Source organism: Eleutherodactylus coqui, chromosome 10, assembly GCF_035609145.1.
Source record: "Eleutherodactylus coqui strain aEleCoq1 chromosome 10, aEleCoq1.hap1, whole genome shotgun sequence".
NCBI lineage: Eukaryota > Metazoa > Chordata > Amphibia > Anura > Eleutherodactylidae > Eleutherodactylus > Eleutherodactylus coqui.
In genome coordinates this window covers 27,592,895-27,611,505 of record NC_089846.1, presented here as the reverse complement: position 1 = coordinate 27,611,505, position 18,611 = coordinate 27,592,895, and the positions used below count along the sequence as shown (strand labels likewise).

The following is an 18,611-nucleotide window of genomic DNA, read 5'->3' as shown; positions in this document are numbered from 1 at the left end:
ATGCAGTGAGCGTAAAAACGCGTACGGTTGCATAAATGAGGCCTTAGCCAAAGGCCAAACAGGTCCTATGTCGGGGTATTAAGCGCACATAGAGCCAACCCCTATAGTTTTTCATTCTTGTAGGGTTAAGGCAAAAGGCAGAATTCAACCCCGTGTGTAGGGTAATTCTACTGGGGACCTGTTCATTTCTTTCCCGTCTTCAGTACTCCAATCAGCGGTAATACTATAGGCGCTGCCCAGATTAGCGCACACCTGAATCCTATCTGTTGATGGAAGCATCAGATAAAACAGAAGGTCACATACCACAGGATGGGTTTCAAGTTAGCTAACCAGATATACATGGAGTGTGCTACTGAAGCAGCTGCAGTATTTGTCTGCTAGACTTCCTTCTCATCTGATAGATCTAGCCCAGCGAAGGCTCATTGTGCAATGGAGAAAACCTGCACCCGTGGCCAGAGGAGTAACTTGAAGCTCCTGGGCCCCAATGCAAAACCTGTAACAGGGCCCCCAACTATAATGCTTTATTCATAGTACTGGGCTCCCTATATGGAGAAGAGAGGCCTTATGGGCCCCCTAAGGCTCCTGGGCCGGGGTGCAACTGCATCCCCTGCATCCCATATAGTTACACCAGTGCCCGTAGCCTTTTAGAAGGTTTAAATGAGCCTCATTGTGCAACAAGTGTGAGATTAGCAATTGAGGCGTCCCAATAACATAAGATATACATGCAGAACAAGGCTGCATTTTTTTCTTTCCCACCAACATTTTAAAAGCATAATGCACATTTTGGGGTTAGATTTGGACTTCTGAGTGTTACGTTCGTCCTGAACTGCCGATGGGACACTGGGATCACATGATATAGGGGCACTCAGGACGGACGACTTGCTTGGTGTACAGGTGGCTAGATGCAGGAACAGGCAGACCAACAAGGCCCTAACATCCACCTACCAACAGACAAAGGGGGCAGGGCAAGGCTGGTGCATCTGCCCACCAACAGACGGCTAGAACAAACAAAAAAAAACAGGCGTCCAACAACAAACGATGGGTGGAAAGACATAGACTGGAATACAGACATAGCACAACGATGGACAAATGACCAAAACACTTACCAAACACACCTGTGCACATAATCAGATGGAATAGCTATAAAAGTACGAAGTATCAGTTCGTGAATTTGCCAAGCCCGTGAGCCCACTTCAAGGGTCATTGTTGTCTCGCGAATCCCTACTCTATCGTGAATCCCTATACATCTCTGTGAATGTGCCCTAACCTGTCACATCCCCACAGCACTATAAACTAAGTTGTGGTGCTGTTAGGGGACATGACAGGCAATCGACTAATGCATTTTTTATACTCACCGGCTCACGCAATCCAGCGCTGTCTCCATGCAAAGATCGCGTGGAGCTAGATAATGGGACTCTTTTCAGGTTCTCGTGCGTGCGCTTCCCCATAGATGTGTATAGCAGATTGAAAGCACGGGGCTCTAAGGCTGCAGAATGACCGCAGCGTGACCGCATGGAAATAAAGATTTCCGAGGCAGAAATGCACCTTCAAAACTTGCGCCGCAGCGGCGATGGCGATTAAAAAGACATGCTGCGGCTTTAAATTCCATGACAGTTTCATCGTGCGGCACCTATCTTCCCGCGGTTATTTTCAAGCTCCTGTGCTGTGGCGCAGCTACGATCCGTGCCACCGAGCGTAGTTGCGCCCATGGTAGTTACACGGATGCAGTGCATAGACAAGGATTAGCATGTGATGAACAGGGCATGTGATGAGATTTTTCATGCGGATCATCAGTCCGAGAAAAAATCTGCATAGCCCCATAGGCTATAATGGGACGGCATGCTGTCCGTTAATTAATATAGCCTTGAATACGCTAGTGTGCCGAAGGCTTTATTCTAGATGTCCACACTACCGTTGTGTCTATGTAATCACCACTCCAGCAGGCGAGCGCCCATTGGGCCTTTTGACCACCGCTGCTCTGCATTACGCCGCTTGTTGTTTTCTACTTTGCAGCAGGTAGTTGATCTTTTCGGGCTGATACCGCATGAATTTGGTCTTTTTTTAAGGAAAAGCCTGCTGAGAAATACAAGGGTGATTTAATGATGCCAGTCAGTCTGAAAACCCTCCCATGTTGTAAAGTAACAGAATTTGGCATACGCCATTTAGAATAGTAGCGGTGGGTACAGGAGGATGTGGCGGTCCTTACCTTAGAGGATACAAGACGTATATTACAAGGGAGGGGGGAGCAGGTGAGATATGGAAACGAAGAAGAAGAGGAGGGGAGGAGGTTCTTCATCGCAGACGGCCACCAGGGAAGCAGATACAGGTGAGATGCAGACAGGTAACAACTCCTGGGGGGAACACAACTAGAATCACACTGTAGACACATCTGTGATGTACTATATACTCACACAAAGCCAGGACATGTGATGCATAAGGCCTGCGTCACACGGGCGTATTTGCTCGCGCCAATGGAACCCATTAATTTGTGTGTTGCATGCGCACATAAATATGTCCTGCCTGCGCAAAAAAAAGTACAGGACTATGCGCAGACACGCGGGCAAATCAATGCGATTCACTGCGCAAATACGTTGCGCTGAAGAAGCGCTTAGGGCTCCTTAAGGGCTTAAACAGATGAGCACATGAGTAAATACGCTCGCCGTATTTGCGCATGAACAAGTCAAAATTCTTTTTTTTTTTATTTTGTGCTATTGCGCGGTAAAAAAAAACCCCCAAAAGATAGGATTTTCTCACGTATAGTTATCTTACTAGAATCACGCTCGCGCAATCCGCTAACAATAGAACCAATTGATTTCAATGGGTTCCCTCACATTTAGTGTTTTTGCGCACGCATTTCCATCGGTGAAAAAAAATCTGCAGCATGCTGTACTTTGTGTGCAAATGGCTGTGCAGTAATTGTTCGTCTGCCACCCACCTGAACAGGTATGCTGGGGTCAGCTGACTGCATGTACTGCGCTGTGCGGAGCTGTAATAGGGAATAAAGCCTCCACTGTTCCTACAGCTTTTATAGGCAGCCATATGGAAATTCCCATACTCTATAAGAACTAGACAGGAAATAAATCACGCCACGCTCCGTCATATTCCGTACGTGCAGAGAAGTTCTTCAGTAGAAGCATGACTCCCAGGGAGAAGATCTCTGCACAGCGGAGGAGATTTATCATGGCCGCTGAACCATAATCGCAGCGAAAAAAAGTGCTCATGTCCACGACCGTATTTTCACCGCATATTACACATGCGTTGCACGGCCACGTGATACACAGTGAATGGAGTCAATGAAAGTCAACGGGGCCTAACTCATAAAATTTGCAAAGTGGGTGGGGCTTAGCAGGAAGGGAGTGGCCTCCACAGCCCAGCATATTTTATATGTGAAACGCAAAATCTGTTTGTTTGCGTCGTATACAAATCCACAGTTCTGGTCCATTTTGAGTGACATTTTGCCTGAGCGTTCTTCTGCACCCGGCCACGAATACTGGCGTAATTAAAAATCGAAAAATCATCAAATTTTATTGCCAATAGCAACCAATCACAGCTCAGCTTTCATTTCTTATACTGCTGAGGGAAAATGAAAGCTGTGCTGTGATTGGTTGCTATGGACACCACAGGTTTTCTTTTGGACAGCTTCCATAACAGTGCCGGGCTCATTTTTGGGGTCCACTTTGTATATTCCAGGACCGTTATTCATAAAATCGCTGTGCAACACCAAGTATATCACCTAGTATTCACTATAATATACTTTGAAAACTGGTGTTAATTATAGTGCAAATCTACACCAGACAGCTCATGGCCGGCACAGATTTGACAATGTGGCACACAAGGCGGCCAGAGCTGCAGCTAATTTATTAGGATTTGGGCATTTCTTAGGTGCATTTTACTCCAGCACAGTTTGTATAACAAGGCAGATGTAGGAGGCGCCAGTCTTGATATATTCCTCACCCCAGAGTCCAATGGAGCCTGTAATGCCGTACACACAACCTGTATGATGCCGCTCACTACCAGAATGAGTCCGTACACAGGGCTCAGCCATGCGTAGCACATGGATCCATAATAGCCAATCAGGAAATTCACACCCTCGCCCTCGTAATCCTTCTGAAAAGCCGTGGATGTGAGGCATTTTCAGCCCCTCTGCAGGGCTGAAGGAGATACTAAAGGAAGCAGCAGAGGTAATTGCTGAACCACTCGCCATAATCTTTCAAAATTCCTGGAGAACAGGAGAAGCCCCAGAAGATTGGAAAAGGGCAAATGTTGTCCCTATCTTCAAAAAAGAGAAGAAGCTAGACCCAGGAAACTACAGGCCTGTGAGCCTGACTTCTATACCGGGAAAGATCTTTGAACAAATTATTAAACAGCATGTATGCAAGTACTTGGATAAAAATGGAGTAATTAACCAAAACCAGCATGGGTTTGTAACAAACAAGTCATTCCAGACTAATCTAATTTTCTTCTGTGACAGTATCTATGATCAGGGAAATGCAGTGGATATAGTATATCTTGACTTTAGTAAAGCATTTGACAAAGTATCTCATAGCCTACTTATTGAAAAAATGATCAAATATGGGACTGATGAGGCAACTGTTAGGTGGATTCACATCTGGCTGAGTGATTGTACTCAAAGAGTGGTCATAAATGGCTTCACATTCATTGTGGAAGAATGTATCAAGTGGGGTACCACAAGGCTCTGTTCTAGGTCCAGTGTTGTTCAACATTTTTATAAATGATCTGGAGGAGGGAATTGATGGGAAACTGAACAAATTTGCAGATGACACAAAGCTAGGAGGGATAGCTAACACTAGGGAAGAGAGAGAGGATTCAAAAAGGTCTAGAAAAGCTTGAACAGTGGGCAGCGATTAACAGAATGGTATTTAACAAGGAGAAATGCAAAGCCCTACATCTGGGCAAGAAAAATGAAAAAAAACAGAGACAGAATGGGAGGAATTGGGCTAAGCAGCACATGTGAAAAAGACTTGGGTATACTAATAGATCATAGACTGAACATGAGTCAACAATGTAATGCAGCAGCCAAAAAGGCAAACACAATTCTGGGACGTATTAAGAGAAGCATAGAGTCTAGATCACGTGAGGTCATTATCCCCCTCTACTCTTCCTTAGGCCTCCTTCCCACGAACGGATTTCCGCCGCGTAATTCGCGGCGAAAATCCGCTGCGTTGCCCGCAGCTATTAGGTTCTATTGAACCTAATAGCACAATGCTCACGATGCGTAATTCCAGCGCGGAATTACGCACCGCGATTTCTCCCGTCCTCACCCGCAGCATGCTCTATTTTCTGCGGGTGAGGACGGGCTGTACGCACTGACGGCTTCCATTGCAGTCAATGGAAGCCGTCCGTTCACGCTATCTCCCGCTGTAACCAGCGGGAGATAGCGTGAAAAAACGCTTTCCCGCCCACCGCCGCGCGTCATATGACGCCAAATGACGCGTCCGGCCGCGTCACGTGACACGGCCGGCCGTGCACGTGACACGGCTGGTGACGCGGCGGTGGTGGGCGGTGACGGGTGGTGACGCGGCGGTGGTGGGCGGGGAAGCGATTTCACGCTATCTCCCGCAGGTAAGTATAGGGGCTCTGGGGGGCGCCGTGACGGGCTTCACTGCGTAATATTACGCGGCGGACCCCGTCACGCTCGTGGGAAGGAGGCCTTAGTCAGACCTCATCTGGAATACTGAGTCCAGTTCTAGGCACCCCACTTTAAAAAAGACCTAGACGAACTGAAGCAAGTTCAGAGAAGAGTTACCAAGATGGTGAGCGGTCTGCAAACCATGTCCTATGAGGAACAGTTAAAGGATCTGGGAATGTTTAGCTTGCAAAAAAGAAGGCTGAGAAGAGACTTAATAGCCGTCTACAAATATCTGAAGGGCTGCCACAGTGCGGAGGGATCAGCTCTATTCTCATCTGCACAAGGAAAGACTAGAAGCAATGGGATGAAACTGAAAGGGAGGAGACACAGATTAGATATTAGATATTTAATGGAAATGTTCAAACAAAGGCTGGACAAATATCTGTCTGGGATGATTTAGTGATCCTGCATTGAGCAGGGGGTCGGATCCGATTACCCTGGAGGTCCTTCCAAACTCTACCATTCTATGATTCTTTGAATCCCACATAGCAAGGACAGAGAGGGAGGCGGAACTACGGGGGATATTCTAGAGATTTCTCCATATTTGGAGAGATAGGGGTGGGGCTAGAGGGCAGCTAGAGAGAGGGCAGGGATAGATAGATGGGGTTCTCATAGTGATTCCTCTCTAGCCAAGAGGAGGAGGGGCTAGAAGGCAGATTCCTCTAGCCTCGCCCCCGCTCTCGTGGAAGCCCTGGGAAAGCCCTCTAGTAAATCTCTAGTAGATCCCCTGTAGCTCCACCCTCTTCTCTCCTCGATATGGAGGATTCCTTCAGCCCCGCAGGCTGTTTCGCGATCTTCTCCCATTGATTTGAAAACAATGGGCGATATAGCTACCAGAAAGAACAGGCTGCAATTTGTTTTCTGCATCACAGCGCGGTGCCATGCAGGAAAACATCGCAAAAGTGAATGAACCTATTCAAAAGAATGGGTTTCATATTTGCGCGAGATTTGTGTGTCTCCTAACGCACAAATCACGCATGATTTTAGCGCCAGTGTGCAGGAGCCCTATGGCTGCGGTCGCATGGGGCATAAATCCCGCGGAAATCTCACAGCGGGACCGCACGGAAATTCCGCAAGAGTTGCCCGGCAGAAAGGCAGCTGGTTTTGAAGTGGCCTCACCGCCTGTATTCCGCTGCGGCCATCTTTCTCCATAGACAGGAGAGATGGCCGCAGCAGAAACGGTGATACAATTGACAAGACGCGGCATTGAATTCCACGCGGAATGTCTCTTTCAGCGGCGCTTGTCCGCAGCGTGTGGACGAGTATTTTGTAAATCTCGTCCACTTTGTTGCTTAGCATCGGGTTTAAGATTGCCGGTAGAATTTCTGTGCAAAAAGTCTGCACGGTAATTCCGCCCCGTGTGAACCTAGTCTAAGGGCGGTTTCAGACGGCCATATACACAACTACACAACAAGATTATCACAGCCGCATAACGGGATGAAACCAAACCATTTCAATGGTTTCGTTTTACGTGATTCTTGTGCATTAGGCCGCCTGCACACGGCAGAGCCGGATTACGCATGCGCAATCTGGCTCTGGCAGCAGCGGCGTCCGCGTGTACCTGCGCTAGGCGACGATGCAAAATCCGGACGGAAATCGGCCATGCGGTGTCCGCATGAAAATGGAGCATGCTGCGAATTTTCTTCCACAAGCAGAATTCTCAATTGATTTCCGCTCGTGTGTAGGAAGCAGCGGATCTATATGGGAAGGAATTGCTGTGAATTCGCAGTACGCATGCCGACCATGGATTCCACGGCAAATATCCGCCCGCGTGACGGAGGCCTATTAGTAAATGTGAGAAAAAATAGGACTTGCTCTATCTTTCTTGCATGTAGTTTTCTATGTGCGACAAAGTTAGGGCAGGAACTATCTTCCCGTTTTGTTCTTTTTCAAACTCGTGTCCACCAGCGCAGAGTTAGAATAGTCGGAAAAACAAAAAAATCCCGGTTTGTGCGCTAACATGCTCTGTAACGGTGAGCGTATTAGCGCATGCGTCCATGTGTTTTTGCCCTAAGGCTACATGCACACAAGTTTGTGTGCTGCGTAGTGTAGTATATGGCTGTGCCCGCTCCCGTGTGCACTATGTAGTGTAGTACATGGCTGTGCCCGCTCCCCTGTGCACTATGTAGTGTAGTACATGGCTGTGCCCGCTCCCCTGTGTACTATGTAGTACATGGCTGTGCCCGCTCCCCTGTGTACTATGTAGTGAAGTACATGGCTGTGCCTGCTCCCCTGTGTACTATGTAGAGTAGTACATGGCTGTGCCCGCTCCCCTGTGTACTATGTAGTGTAGTACATGGCTGTGCCAGCTCCCCTGTGTACTATGTAGTGTAGTACATGGCTGTGCCAGCTCCCCTGTGTACTATGTAGTGTAGTACATGGCTGTGCCTGCTCCCCAGTGGACTATGTAGTGTAGTACATGCCTGTGCCCGCTCCCCTGGAATTCCGCGGCGGAGCCCGTCGCGGCCGTGTGCAGCCGGCCTTAGGGGACCCATAAGGCTTCTCTTTTACATATTGGGAGCCCAGTACTATGAAAAAAGCATTATAGTTGGGGGCCCTGTTACCGATTTTGCACCGGGGCCCAGAAGCTTCAAGTTACACCTCTGCCTGTGCCAGCTCCCCTGTGTACTATGTAGTGTAGTACATGCCTGCACCCGCTCGCCTGTGTATTATGTAGTGTAGTACTATGTGCTGTAGTACATGGTTGTGCCCGCTCCCCTGTGTACTATGTAGTGTAGTATATGGCTGTGCCCGCTCCCCTGTGTACTATGTGCTGTAGTACATGGTAGTGCCCGCTCCCCTGTGTACTATGTGGCTGTGTGATATATGTAGTGGGGTGCAGTACATGAATATGTTCTATACATAGTAGTGGTGTGTATGTAGTATTATGTGCTGTAGTACATGGTTGTGCCCGCTCCCCTGTGCACTATGTGCTGTAGTACATGGCTGTGCCCGCTCCCCTGTGCACTATGTGCTGTAGTACATGGCTGTGCCCGCTCCCCTGTGCACTATGTAGTGTAGTACATGGCTGTGCCCGCTCCCCTGTGCACTAAGTAGTGTAGTACATGCCTGTGCCCGCTCCCCTGTGCACTATGTAGTGTAGTACATGGCTGTGCCCGCTCCCCTGTGCACTATGTAGTGTAGTACATGGCTGTGCCCGCTCCCCTGTGCACTAAGTAGTGTAGTACATGCCTGTGCCCGCTCCCCTGTGCACTATGTAGTGTAGTACATGGCTGTGCCCGCTCCCCTGTGCACTATGTAGTGTAGTACATGCCTGTGCCAGCTCCCCTGTGCACTATGTAGTGTAGTACATGGCTGTGCCCGCTCCCCTGTGCACTATGTAGTGTAGTACATGCCTGTGCCCGCTCCCCTGTGCACTATGTGCTGTAGTACATGGCTGTGCCCGCTCCCCTGTGCACTATGTAGTGTAGTACATGCCTGTGCCCGCTCCCCTGTGCACTATGTAGTGTAGTACATGGCTCTGCCCGCTCCCCTGTGCACTATGTAGTGTAGTACATGCCTGTGCCAGCTCCCCTGTGCACTATGTAGTGTAGTACATGGCTGTGCTCGCTCCCCTGTGCACTATGTAGTGTAGTACATGGCTGTGCCCGCTCCCCTGTGCACTAAGTAGTGTAGTACATGCCTGTGCCCGCTCCCCTGTGCACTATGTAGTGTAGTACATGGCTGTGCCCGCTCCCCTGTGCACTATGTAGTGTAGTACATGCCTGTGCCAGCTCCCCTGTGCACTATGTAGTGTAGTACATGGCTGTGCCCGCTCCCCTGTGCACTATGTAGTGTAGTACATGCCTGTGCCCGCTCCCCTGTGCACTATGTGCTGTAGTACATGGCTGTGCCCGCTCCCCTGTGCACTATGTAGTGTAGTACATGCCTGTGCCCGCTCCCCTGTGCACTATGTAGTGTAGTACATGGCTCTGCCCGCTCCCCTGTGCACTATGTAGTGTAGTACATGCCTGTGCCAGCTCCCCTGTGCACTATGTAGTGTAGTACATGGCTGTGCTCGCTCCCCTGTGCACTATGTAGTGTAGTACATGGCTGTGCCCGCTCCCCTGTGCACTATGTAGTGTAGTACATGCCTGTGCCCGCTCCCCTGTGCACTATGTGCTGTAGTACATGGCTGTGCCCGCTCCCCTGTGCACTATGTAGTGTAGTACATGGCTGTGCCCGCTCCCCTGTGCACTATGTAGTGTAGTACATGGCTGTGCTCGCTCCCCTGTGCACTATGTAGTGTAGTACATGGCTGTGCCCGCTCCCCTGTGCACTATGTAGTGTAGTACATGGCTGTGCCCGCTCCCCTGTGCACTATGTAGTGTAGTACATGGCTGTGCCAGCTCCCCTGTGCACTATGTAGTGTAGTACATGGCTGTGCTCGCTCCCCTGTGCACTATGTAGTGTAGTACATGGCTGTGCTCGCTCCCCTGTGCACTATGTAGTGTAGTACATGGCTGTGCCCGCTCCCCTGTGCACTATGTAGTGTAGTACATGGCTGTGCCCGCTCCCCTGTGCACTATGTAGTGTAGTACATGGCTGTGCCCGCTCCCCTGTGCACTATGTAGTGTAGTATATGCCTGTGCCCGCTCCCCTGTGTACTATGTAGAGTAGTACATGGCTGTGCCCGCTCCCCTGTGTACTATGTAGTGTAGTACACGGCTGTGCCCGCTCCCCTGTGCACTATGTAGTGTAGTACATGCCTGTGCCTGCTCCCCTGTGTACTATATGCTGTAGTACACGGCTCTGCCCGCTCCCCTGTGCACTATGTAGCTGTGTGATATATGTAGTGGTGTGCAGTACATGAATATGTTCTATACATAGTAGCGGTGTTATGTAGTATTATGTGCTGTAGTACACGGCTGCGCCGGCTCCATTGTGTACTGTACACGCCGTTGCCATGGTTACATACAATCTGAGTGACTCTCTCCTCTTGGTAACCGGCTGGGAGCGGACGGAGCGCGGCGGACGGACCCTCAGCGCCGGGTGTATTGCAGGTCCTCCTTCTCCTCAGCGCTGTACCCTTTCTGTCCTTCTGCTTTTGCTCCGGCTTTCCTCCATGTCCTCCTCCTGCTGTTTCCCTCCGTCCCGCTCGCAGCGTCTCCTGCCTTCCTCTAGTGATGTGTATATAGGAGCCATTATACCTATATGTAGTCTGGTTGCTAAGGGCAACGCCGCTTCTCCTCTCCACTAGTTAGCCGCTTCTCCTTTCCAATAGTTAGCTAGTACTAGTAATAGCCATGTCTATCCGGACTGTGTGGATCTTGTGGCGCGGCAGAGACTGTGGCCAAAACCGCGTGCAGATTTACCTCCAGTTGCGCCGGTTTCGCAGCTCGCACGGGTAAAGCTAAAACCTACAAAACCGCTGCAATTCATGATCAAACCGCCTGCGCAAAATACTGCTTTTACCCGTTGCCGTGATTTTAGGGCATATTTATATGAGACTGCCGCCCCCTGTACGCTTTTTGATGAGGTTTTGACCGCACGGTTGTAAACATTTCAAGTAACCGTCCTGTACGGCCGCGTTCACACGGGACGGGATTGCCTCGGATTTTCCGTGTTGGCGCTTTCCAAAAATATACATACGGTGTGGAATTGAAATCTGCTGTTGTTAATTTTAGCGCCATTTTCACTGCAGAGCCCACCTCTTCTCAATGACGGGGGAATTTCGCACCATGGTAAAAACCGCGTCAAAATCTGATCCAAATGGTGCGGGTTTTGATGCAGACTTACAGCTGCGAATCTCCTGCAGAATGTCCGACGCGCACATTCCGCAGCCAATCCGCCCCACCTCACACTATACCTATACACGCAAGTGCGATGCCATTTTTAGCACGCCACCAGAGACAATAATGGGTGATTTTCGCAGCGGAATTGACCAAGATAGGACGTTTCACGATTTTTAGATCTCGCACTATTGGTGCGAGCGACAGATCACTCATGGGTTATTTCAACGCGCAAATTCTGTACATCTCACACACGCACAGAATTGATGTGTTATTATCGCCTGTGTGAGTCCGATGTCACACGGGCATAAACGCATTTACGCGCACATTTGTGCCACGTATTTACACGCAAGTGGGTGTTGTACCATACCTTTTGTGTGCGCAAAAAAACCCGCAACCATACTTTCATTGAAATGGACAATTAAGGTAGTTCAATATGTGCAATGTCTGTGAACAATTGCGCAGGAAAATAGAGCATGCCGCATATTTTTTGCATCAACGAAATGTGCGCGCAAAATATGTCAATGGGCGATATTCACTGTGCAATGTGTGCGGAAATTGTGTACGCGCAAAATTCTGCATAAATATGTTCGTGTGACACAAGTCTCACCCTGAGGACTTAAGCAGCCAAGTTTGCGTAGGTTTTTGCACATGTGAAAATCATGCCCGCAAAACATGATGAAGCGAAGCCATTGATTTCAGTGGGTCCGTTCTCACGAGCGTGTTTCTATTGCGCAATTCAAATTTTTGCGCGTGCAATAAGCAGTGAATAGAACCCATTTCAGTCCGTGAATACGCTGTATTTTTACGGACCGGAATACGCCGTATGAAAGAGCCCTGAGATGCATATAAGTCGGCCATGCAGCACACTGCGGTAACGTGCCGCCATGACGTGTGCGCCCGGCCTCAGACTCCTGGCAAGTTGCTACAGATCATATTGTGCCATTTTCTGTGACCGCTGGCTTCTAGCGGTTGCCAACCAGCCTGCAGTCTTGGATAGCTGATGCCAGTCCTGTGGTCAGTGCCAGTGGCGAGGTTCAGTGCCCCCTTCTCCCAGCGCGCTGCACCCTGGAAGGGCGTATATGAAGCACGGCCCTCTGATTGATATTATCTGCTGGAGCTTGGCATGTGTTTTAATAGGTCACGGACAGATAAGTGGATCTGACATACTAATGCCTGTCGTGTGTGACCCACATGTCGCTGCTGCAGGGGGGCAAGCACCAGCCAATCACATTGAATCAGGTAACAATTTGTCACACGGTGACGGCCGGTCACTGCTGCGTGCGGATCTCAGTTATGTCTCCACTGGATGCAATGATCTCCAGTAGTGCAGATACGTGCAAGAGGCTCTTCTGTATAAGTAGGGGTGTAAAGCCCCCATCCCAGTTTGGATCCTTGGTACCAGGCTTACATAGGGACCCCCTAAAATCAGCTCCGAAGAGCTCCAAGACTTTAGCAATTGCCTGTACAGCCGGTTCCCCTCTCACCTATTACAGCTGCAGGTACGTTCGCACGTGGCGCAGTCGCTGCGGATCCTCTGCAGGACATCCACCATGTGTTACAGGAGGGACACAGTGGATGGAATGTTACTGACTCTCATCCGCCAATAAACTCCTACAGCGCAAATTAAAGTAGGGATTGCAAATCCGCAGCGTGTCAATTTATGCTGCCGATTCTCACCGTGGATTTCGCACTTTGCGATCCATAGGGTGAATTTCACGGCAAATCTGCATGGATGTTTTACATGAGCGTATATTTGCACGTGTAAAATATACGCGCGCAACGTGCAGAGGATTGAACCCTATTTTCCTGCATATTTGCGTCCTAAGAGCCCCATAGAAGTCTATGGAAGGCGTGCAAATATGCACTCAATATGCACGTAATTGCGCAATTCCATGAAAAAAAGAACACATCTGGACCTCATTAGGCTGAATATCCTTTTAAACCAGGGAAGGGGGTCATATGCATAAAAAACTGGCGCAAAAAGTACAGTACTGTGCACCGATACGACCGCAAATCTACTACATTACACCTTGTTCACTGCGCAAATACATTGCGCTGAGGCGTGCGTATTTGCGCATACGGTCAAAACAGATGGGCGTGTTTTAGGCGCTTTATGCGGTTGTGATAATCACAGGACAAAACTAAAGCATTGGTTTCAATGTCTGAATAAAATGCATGGCGAACGAAAAGTGAACGATCCTCTTCAGTCGTTGGCTGCGTTTAGACCGAATCATTATTCTTCACTTCCGATAATCGTTCCATCTGAAAGAGCCCTTAGTAATAAAACAGCTAAATACCAGGTAGAACCCCCCTAGAGATCTCGCTACAAAGTAACTACTCCTCTTGGGTTTGATGGACGCCGTTCCTCCCTCCTTAGAATGAAACAACGTGTCATTGTGATGAAGTAGTTTCTTCCCAGAGCAGGAGCCTCGCAGCTCCAGTACGAGGGCTGGGAGGGAGGACACATATGTGGCAAAGGAGAAAAAAAAAGGAAAACTCTCAAGTCTGCACCGAAGCGAACACGTCTCAGGATGTGGATTTTGTAATTTCAATCTGCGCAGGTCAGCCATAAGGTTTTGTGGATCTTACATCGCTAGTGGAGGGGAAGTGAAGGGGGAAGCTGAAGATGTGGTAAGGAGGGGGAGGGATGCTAAGAAGAAGCTTTTATTTTGGTCAGCTGACTTAACCGGGAGAATCAACACAAATGGCTGTAGGCTGGACAGAGCGTCGGGAAAACACGCAGAGGTACGTGAGACTGAAAGCCAGACAAAAAATGGGCAGAAAGGAGAGAAAGTGAGAGTTGCAAATAATCTGATGCAAGAAAAACTCTCGAAAGGAAATCTGGGCAAGACAGACACGTGCCTGAAAGAAAGCAGAAGAGAGTAGAGGAGGAAAAAGGTAAAAAAAAAAAAGGCGGTGAGGACTATACAATAGACTGATCTCAAAAGAGCTAAAGCGAGAGGAAGAAGCAGACAGGAAGATTAGAAATAGTGAAGGCAAGAAACAGGAAGATAAAAAGTAAAGGGGAGGTTGCACTTCTGTTAGCGGAGCACTCATCTTCATGAACTTATTTGTTGAAGTCCTACAAGTTTATGGTGTTTTAAATCCTTCTGTCCCAGCAGGTGATATGACTCTGGGGGAGGACGTGGGGGGCCCGTGTCACTCTCCCTGACCATGGACAGTCATAATCGACAGCAGACAAGCGAGAGCAGTGATGGAGAGGATACTAATTTTGCACGGTACATGGATGAGAATGGAATCATTGGAATGGATGACGAAGGGCTCTTGGAGATGGATAGTCTCGGCGATCCAGAGCTGGAAGAAGAAGAGGAGCAGGTACTGACTTTTAATGAAGAGGGGATGGTGGAAATGTACAAAGATGGGGAACCCTATCCAGGAAGCCCTTCAGAAGATGACAGGTCAGGCGTGCCTAGCTGGCAAGAAGATTTCAGTTTGTCTGAGGTGGCAGAAGAACGAGCTCCGAACTTTATGGAGATGGAAACTTTGAGGAATGGTGATGGTGGCATCAGTCATGATACAGGTAAGTGAATCTTCTCCACTTCAAGAGGTTCTAGACTCCTGCAGCCAATGGTCTCACTGCTGAAGTATATTATTGGGTCTTCAAGGAATGAGTCTTATGTTACGCTTGTAAGAACATAGGAAATAGAGTAGTCACGATGGTGGAAAACCCCTTGCAAAAATACTGCAGCATGTACCGTATGTGTTCAAAAAACCTCCTGTTTGATAAGTCTACACTTAAAATCAAGAATATCACTATCAGACGTGTCAGAAATTGGCCTCTTGTAAGCGGTATATTAGTTGTTACCTTCCAAGTTGAAAAGTAGGCTCCACTAAACCCAGAGTAACTTATCTGTTACTCCAAATAGTCCGATTTCTTCTAGTAACTAAAGGTGTCAAATCAAGCATAAATTGTACTTAAAACTTAGATATTTGCCAGGAATCAGTGAGTTATAGGATTTATTGTCTCACCTATTGTTTGTTTTTATTGTTATAGGGGATCGCGTCTCACTAGAACACCCCAGTAGATCAATGACGTTGCCATCAGCATTAGATCGTCATCGACCAAGCAGAGACCAACAATTGGACATGACTGAAGATGAGGTGGATCGAGGGAGTTCATTGGGTGCATGGGATGGGGAAGAAGATGATCATTGGAATCAAGCAGAGTCAGAACTTCTCCTCGATGGAAGCCCTGTACATAGAGAAGAGCAGTGGGACCAAAACCCTCAGAATGAAGTTGATTATTTTGAAAACCCAGGCAATCAGGAAGATCAAAGTGTCACTGAATCCCTATCTTCGTCATCCCCTCCTGTTCCCAGCACTTGGGACACCAGACTCATGAAGCGTGTCGGTAGGTTAAGCATTACCCCTCGAATAGAAGATGAAACTCTCCCAGAATCTTCATATATAGAAAATGGGGAAAGCGCAGAAGTCATCCCCAGTCAAATCCTTACAAATGTCTCCAATAACTTTAGTAGGGACTCTAAACAGGCCAGGACTATAAGATCTGAGCCCATATCACCGCCTACTCGGAGGCAGCATGCGGAGCCCTCCACTGGGAAGAAAGGTAAACCTTCAACTACACCGCTTTATGGCAGGGGACAACTGAACTACCCCTTGCCTGATTTTTCCAAAGTTGGTCCAAAAGTCCGCTTTCCCCGCGATGAAGAAGTATATCGTCCCCCTCAGCCACGCAGACGAGACAAGCGAAACCAAAGAGCTCCTGTTATATTCAAGTCTCCGGCAGAGATAGTGAGGGAAGTCCTGCTTAGCAGCACAGAAAATCCTGCTCAAGAGCCCGTAGTACCACCTGCTGTACCACAAGAATTCAAGACCCCCCAACAAGCCACTGAGCTGGTCCATCAGCTGCAGGTCTGTAATATAGAGTCATTCTACCAATTCCATTTTATCACACCTCTAGATCATATTGAATCCCCAGGGTATGTTCACTCGGCAGAATTTGCCGCCAAATTGTCTGTGCAAATTGCGCCTCTAAATACTGTTGCAAAATCCATTTTACTTCTTGGCAGCAACCATGCAGATGCAAATTTTGCCGCCATTTTTTAGGGGCACAATTTACGCTGAAAATTCTGCCTTGAATTCTATCGTTTGAATGTACCCAAGGCTGGGTTCTCACAGGGCGGATTCTCGGCGGAAATCTCGCGGTTTGGCCGCAGCGAAAAACCGCAAGATTTCCGCCAGGAGAACCGCTGCTGCAAAACTTTGAAGCGGCCCGGCCGCTCGCTCTTCCGCTGCGACCGGCACTCCCATAGAGGAGAGCACGGCCGCAGGGAGGAAAAAAAATGGACATGCTGTGGTCGGCAAAGCAGATAGCCGCAGCGGATTTGCCGTCCCGTGTGGACGAGATTTCTGAGAAATCTCGTCCACATGGCTGGCTAATCCCGGGATTAGCGGCCGCATGCGGATTTGCCGCAGCGAAATTCCGCACGGAATTTCCGTGCCAAATCCGCCCTGTGTGAACCTAGCCTAAGGGCTCCCACACACTTGCGTTTGCGTTTTTTGGTAACGCGATTGTCAATGGGACTCTCTAATGTTAAAAACGCAACGCAATGCGTTTTTGGTGCATTGCGTTGCGTTTTTAACATAGGAAAGTCCCATTGATAATCGCGTTACCAAAAAACGCAAACGCAAGTGTGTGGGAGCCCTTACTATATTTATTATTGTAGTTCCTCCAACACATTAGGAATATTTTTGCCATACTTGTTCTAAAATTGCTTAAAGGGCTTCTCCAGGACTTTGGTTTTGATGGCCTCTGATATTGATGGTCCAACTCTTGGTACCACCGCCAATCAATTGAATTAAACTGAATTGTTTACTAGGCACAGCTCCGTACATTTTGTAGTGGCTATTACTGGTATTGCAGCTTCAGTCCTATTCACTTCAAATTAGTGATCACACAGTTGGATCCCCACTAATCATAAAAGTCGCCTAAAGCAATTAGGGGAGTATGATGAAACAACATGGGCGATCCTGGTGGGAACTAGGCAGAAGCAGAGTAAAACCTTGTATGAAGACTCCAGAATAGGTGTGTAAATAAAGCGCTTTGGCTGTGTATTAGTTTGTGACTTCATTACATGTCATTTTGCACAAGTTGAGAATTGAATGAGAAGGAGACGCTCTGGACAGGAGTTGAAGAATATCCTTTATTGAGCTACGTGTTTTAGCACCGCATCAGCATCTTCATTTGGCTGTTCGCTATAGAGTAAAAGACAGAATAGCATTTAAAAGCGGTGGGTGATGTCACCGTGGTCATGTGACCAGGTCACATGACCGCAAGGACATTTAAATTGTCACATGATCACACTGACATTTAATAAAGATGTCAATCACAGCCGGCCGGCGAGAGAACAGAACATACGTGCATTAAAAATAGAAGCCAAACAACAGAATCCACTTCGTAATAGCGATAGAAAAAGGTAGACAGACATGATGAAAAACAGTTCAAACTAACGGGATCCCCATGACATGTATAAACCAGAGAACACATGTATAAGCTTCAGTAATCAGACAAAATATTGTGGCGTATACTCAAAGTAATGGATACCGAAATGGATTATGATCGATGGACAGTAAATAAGTAAATAAGCAAATGAATAAATACATTGGTCATCATGTAGGCTCATACAAAAATGAATAGATTGTAATATCAGCTGACACCGATCTCCACACGGCGGATATGATGTCCAAAAATATTTTAAAAAATTACACTGTTTTTATTAAAAAAAACTATTTGATCAGTTGATATACGTCAGATGAAATTTATCACAATTGGTTCAATCAGAAAAATAGTGTAAAAGTAGGTAAAAAAGACCCCAGTTATTAAGGAATAAAGTAAAAAAGAAAAAAATACATAATATACCCTGTTTCCCTGAAAATAAGACACAGCATGATTTTCCAGAATTTTTGAGGATGCAAAATGATTTTTTCAGGCTTTTTGAGGATGCTTGAAATATAAGCCCTACTCCAAAATTAAGCCCTGCCAACAGTTAATTAAAAATAGTCAATTTAAATAGTGTCCAGGCAGCTATACATGTAAAAAAGTTAAACATTTTTGAACAAAAAATAATATAAGACACTGTCTTATTTTCGGGGAAACACGGTAGATTAACCCATATATAGGAAAAATATTAATTAAAGGAACTAAAAGCTTTAGCATGAGCTATCATAAATACACTTCATATTTA

General features: G+C 47.6%; 1 protein-coding gene across 7 annotated transcripts in view; it reads left to right on the top strand.

Moving 5' to 3' along the window:
• The first annotated feature begins 10,581 nt into the window (after positions 1-10,581).
• AKNA (AT-hook transcription factor) overlaps positions 10,582-18,611 on the top strand; it is a 39,175-nt gene continuing 31,145 nt past the window's right edge. The window contains exons 1-3 of one of the 7 annotated variants that reach the window (XM_066580698.1): positions 10,582-10,653; positions 14,508-14,926; positions 15,401-16,278. In XM_066580698.1, the coding sequence (XP_066436795.1) occupies positions 14,560-14,926; positions 15,401-16,278 (1,245 nt within the window). In that variant the 5' untranslated portion in view covers positions 10,582-10,653; positions 14,508-14,559. Of the gene's footprint in view, positions 10,654-13,891; positions 13,947-14,061; positions 14,284-14,504; positions 14,927-15,400; positions 16,279-18,611 lie in introns of those variants that run through there. The other 6 variants (XM_066580701.1, XM_066580702.1, XM_066580696.1 and 3 more) reach the window with 6 other exon arrangements.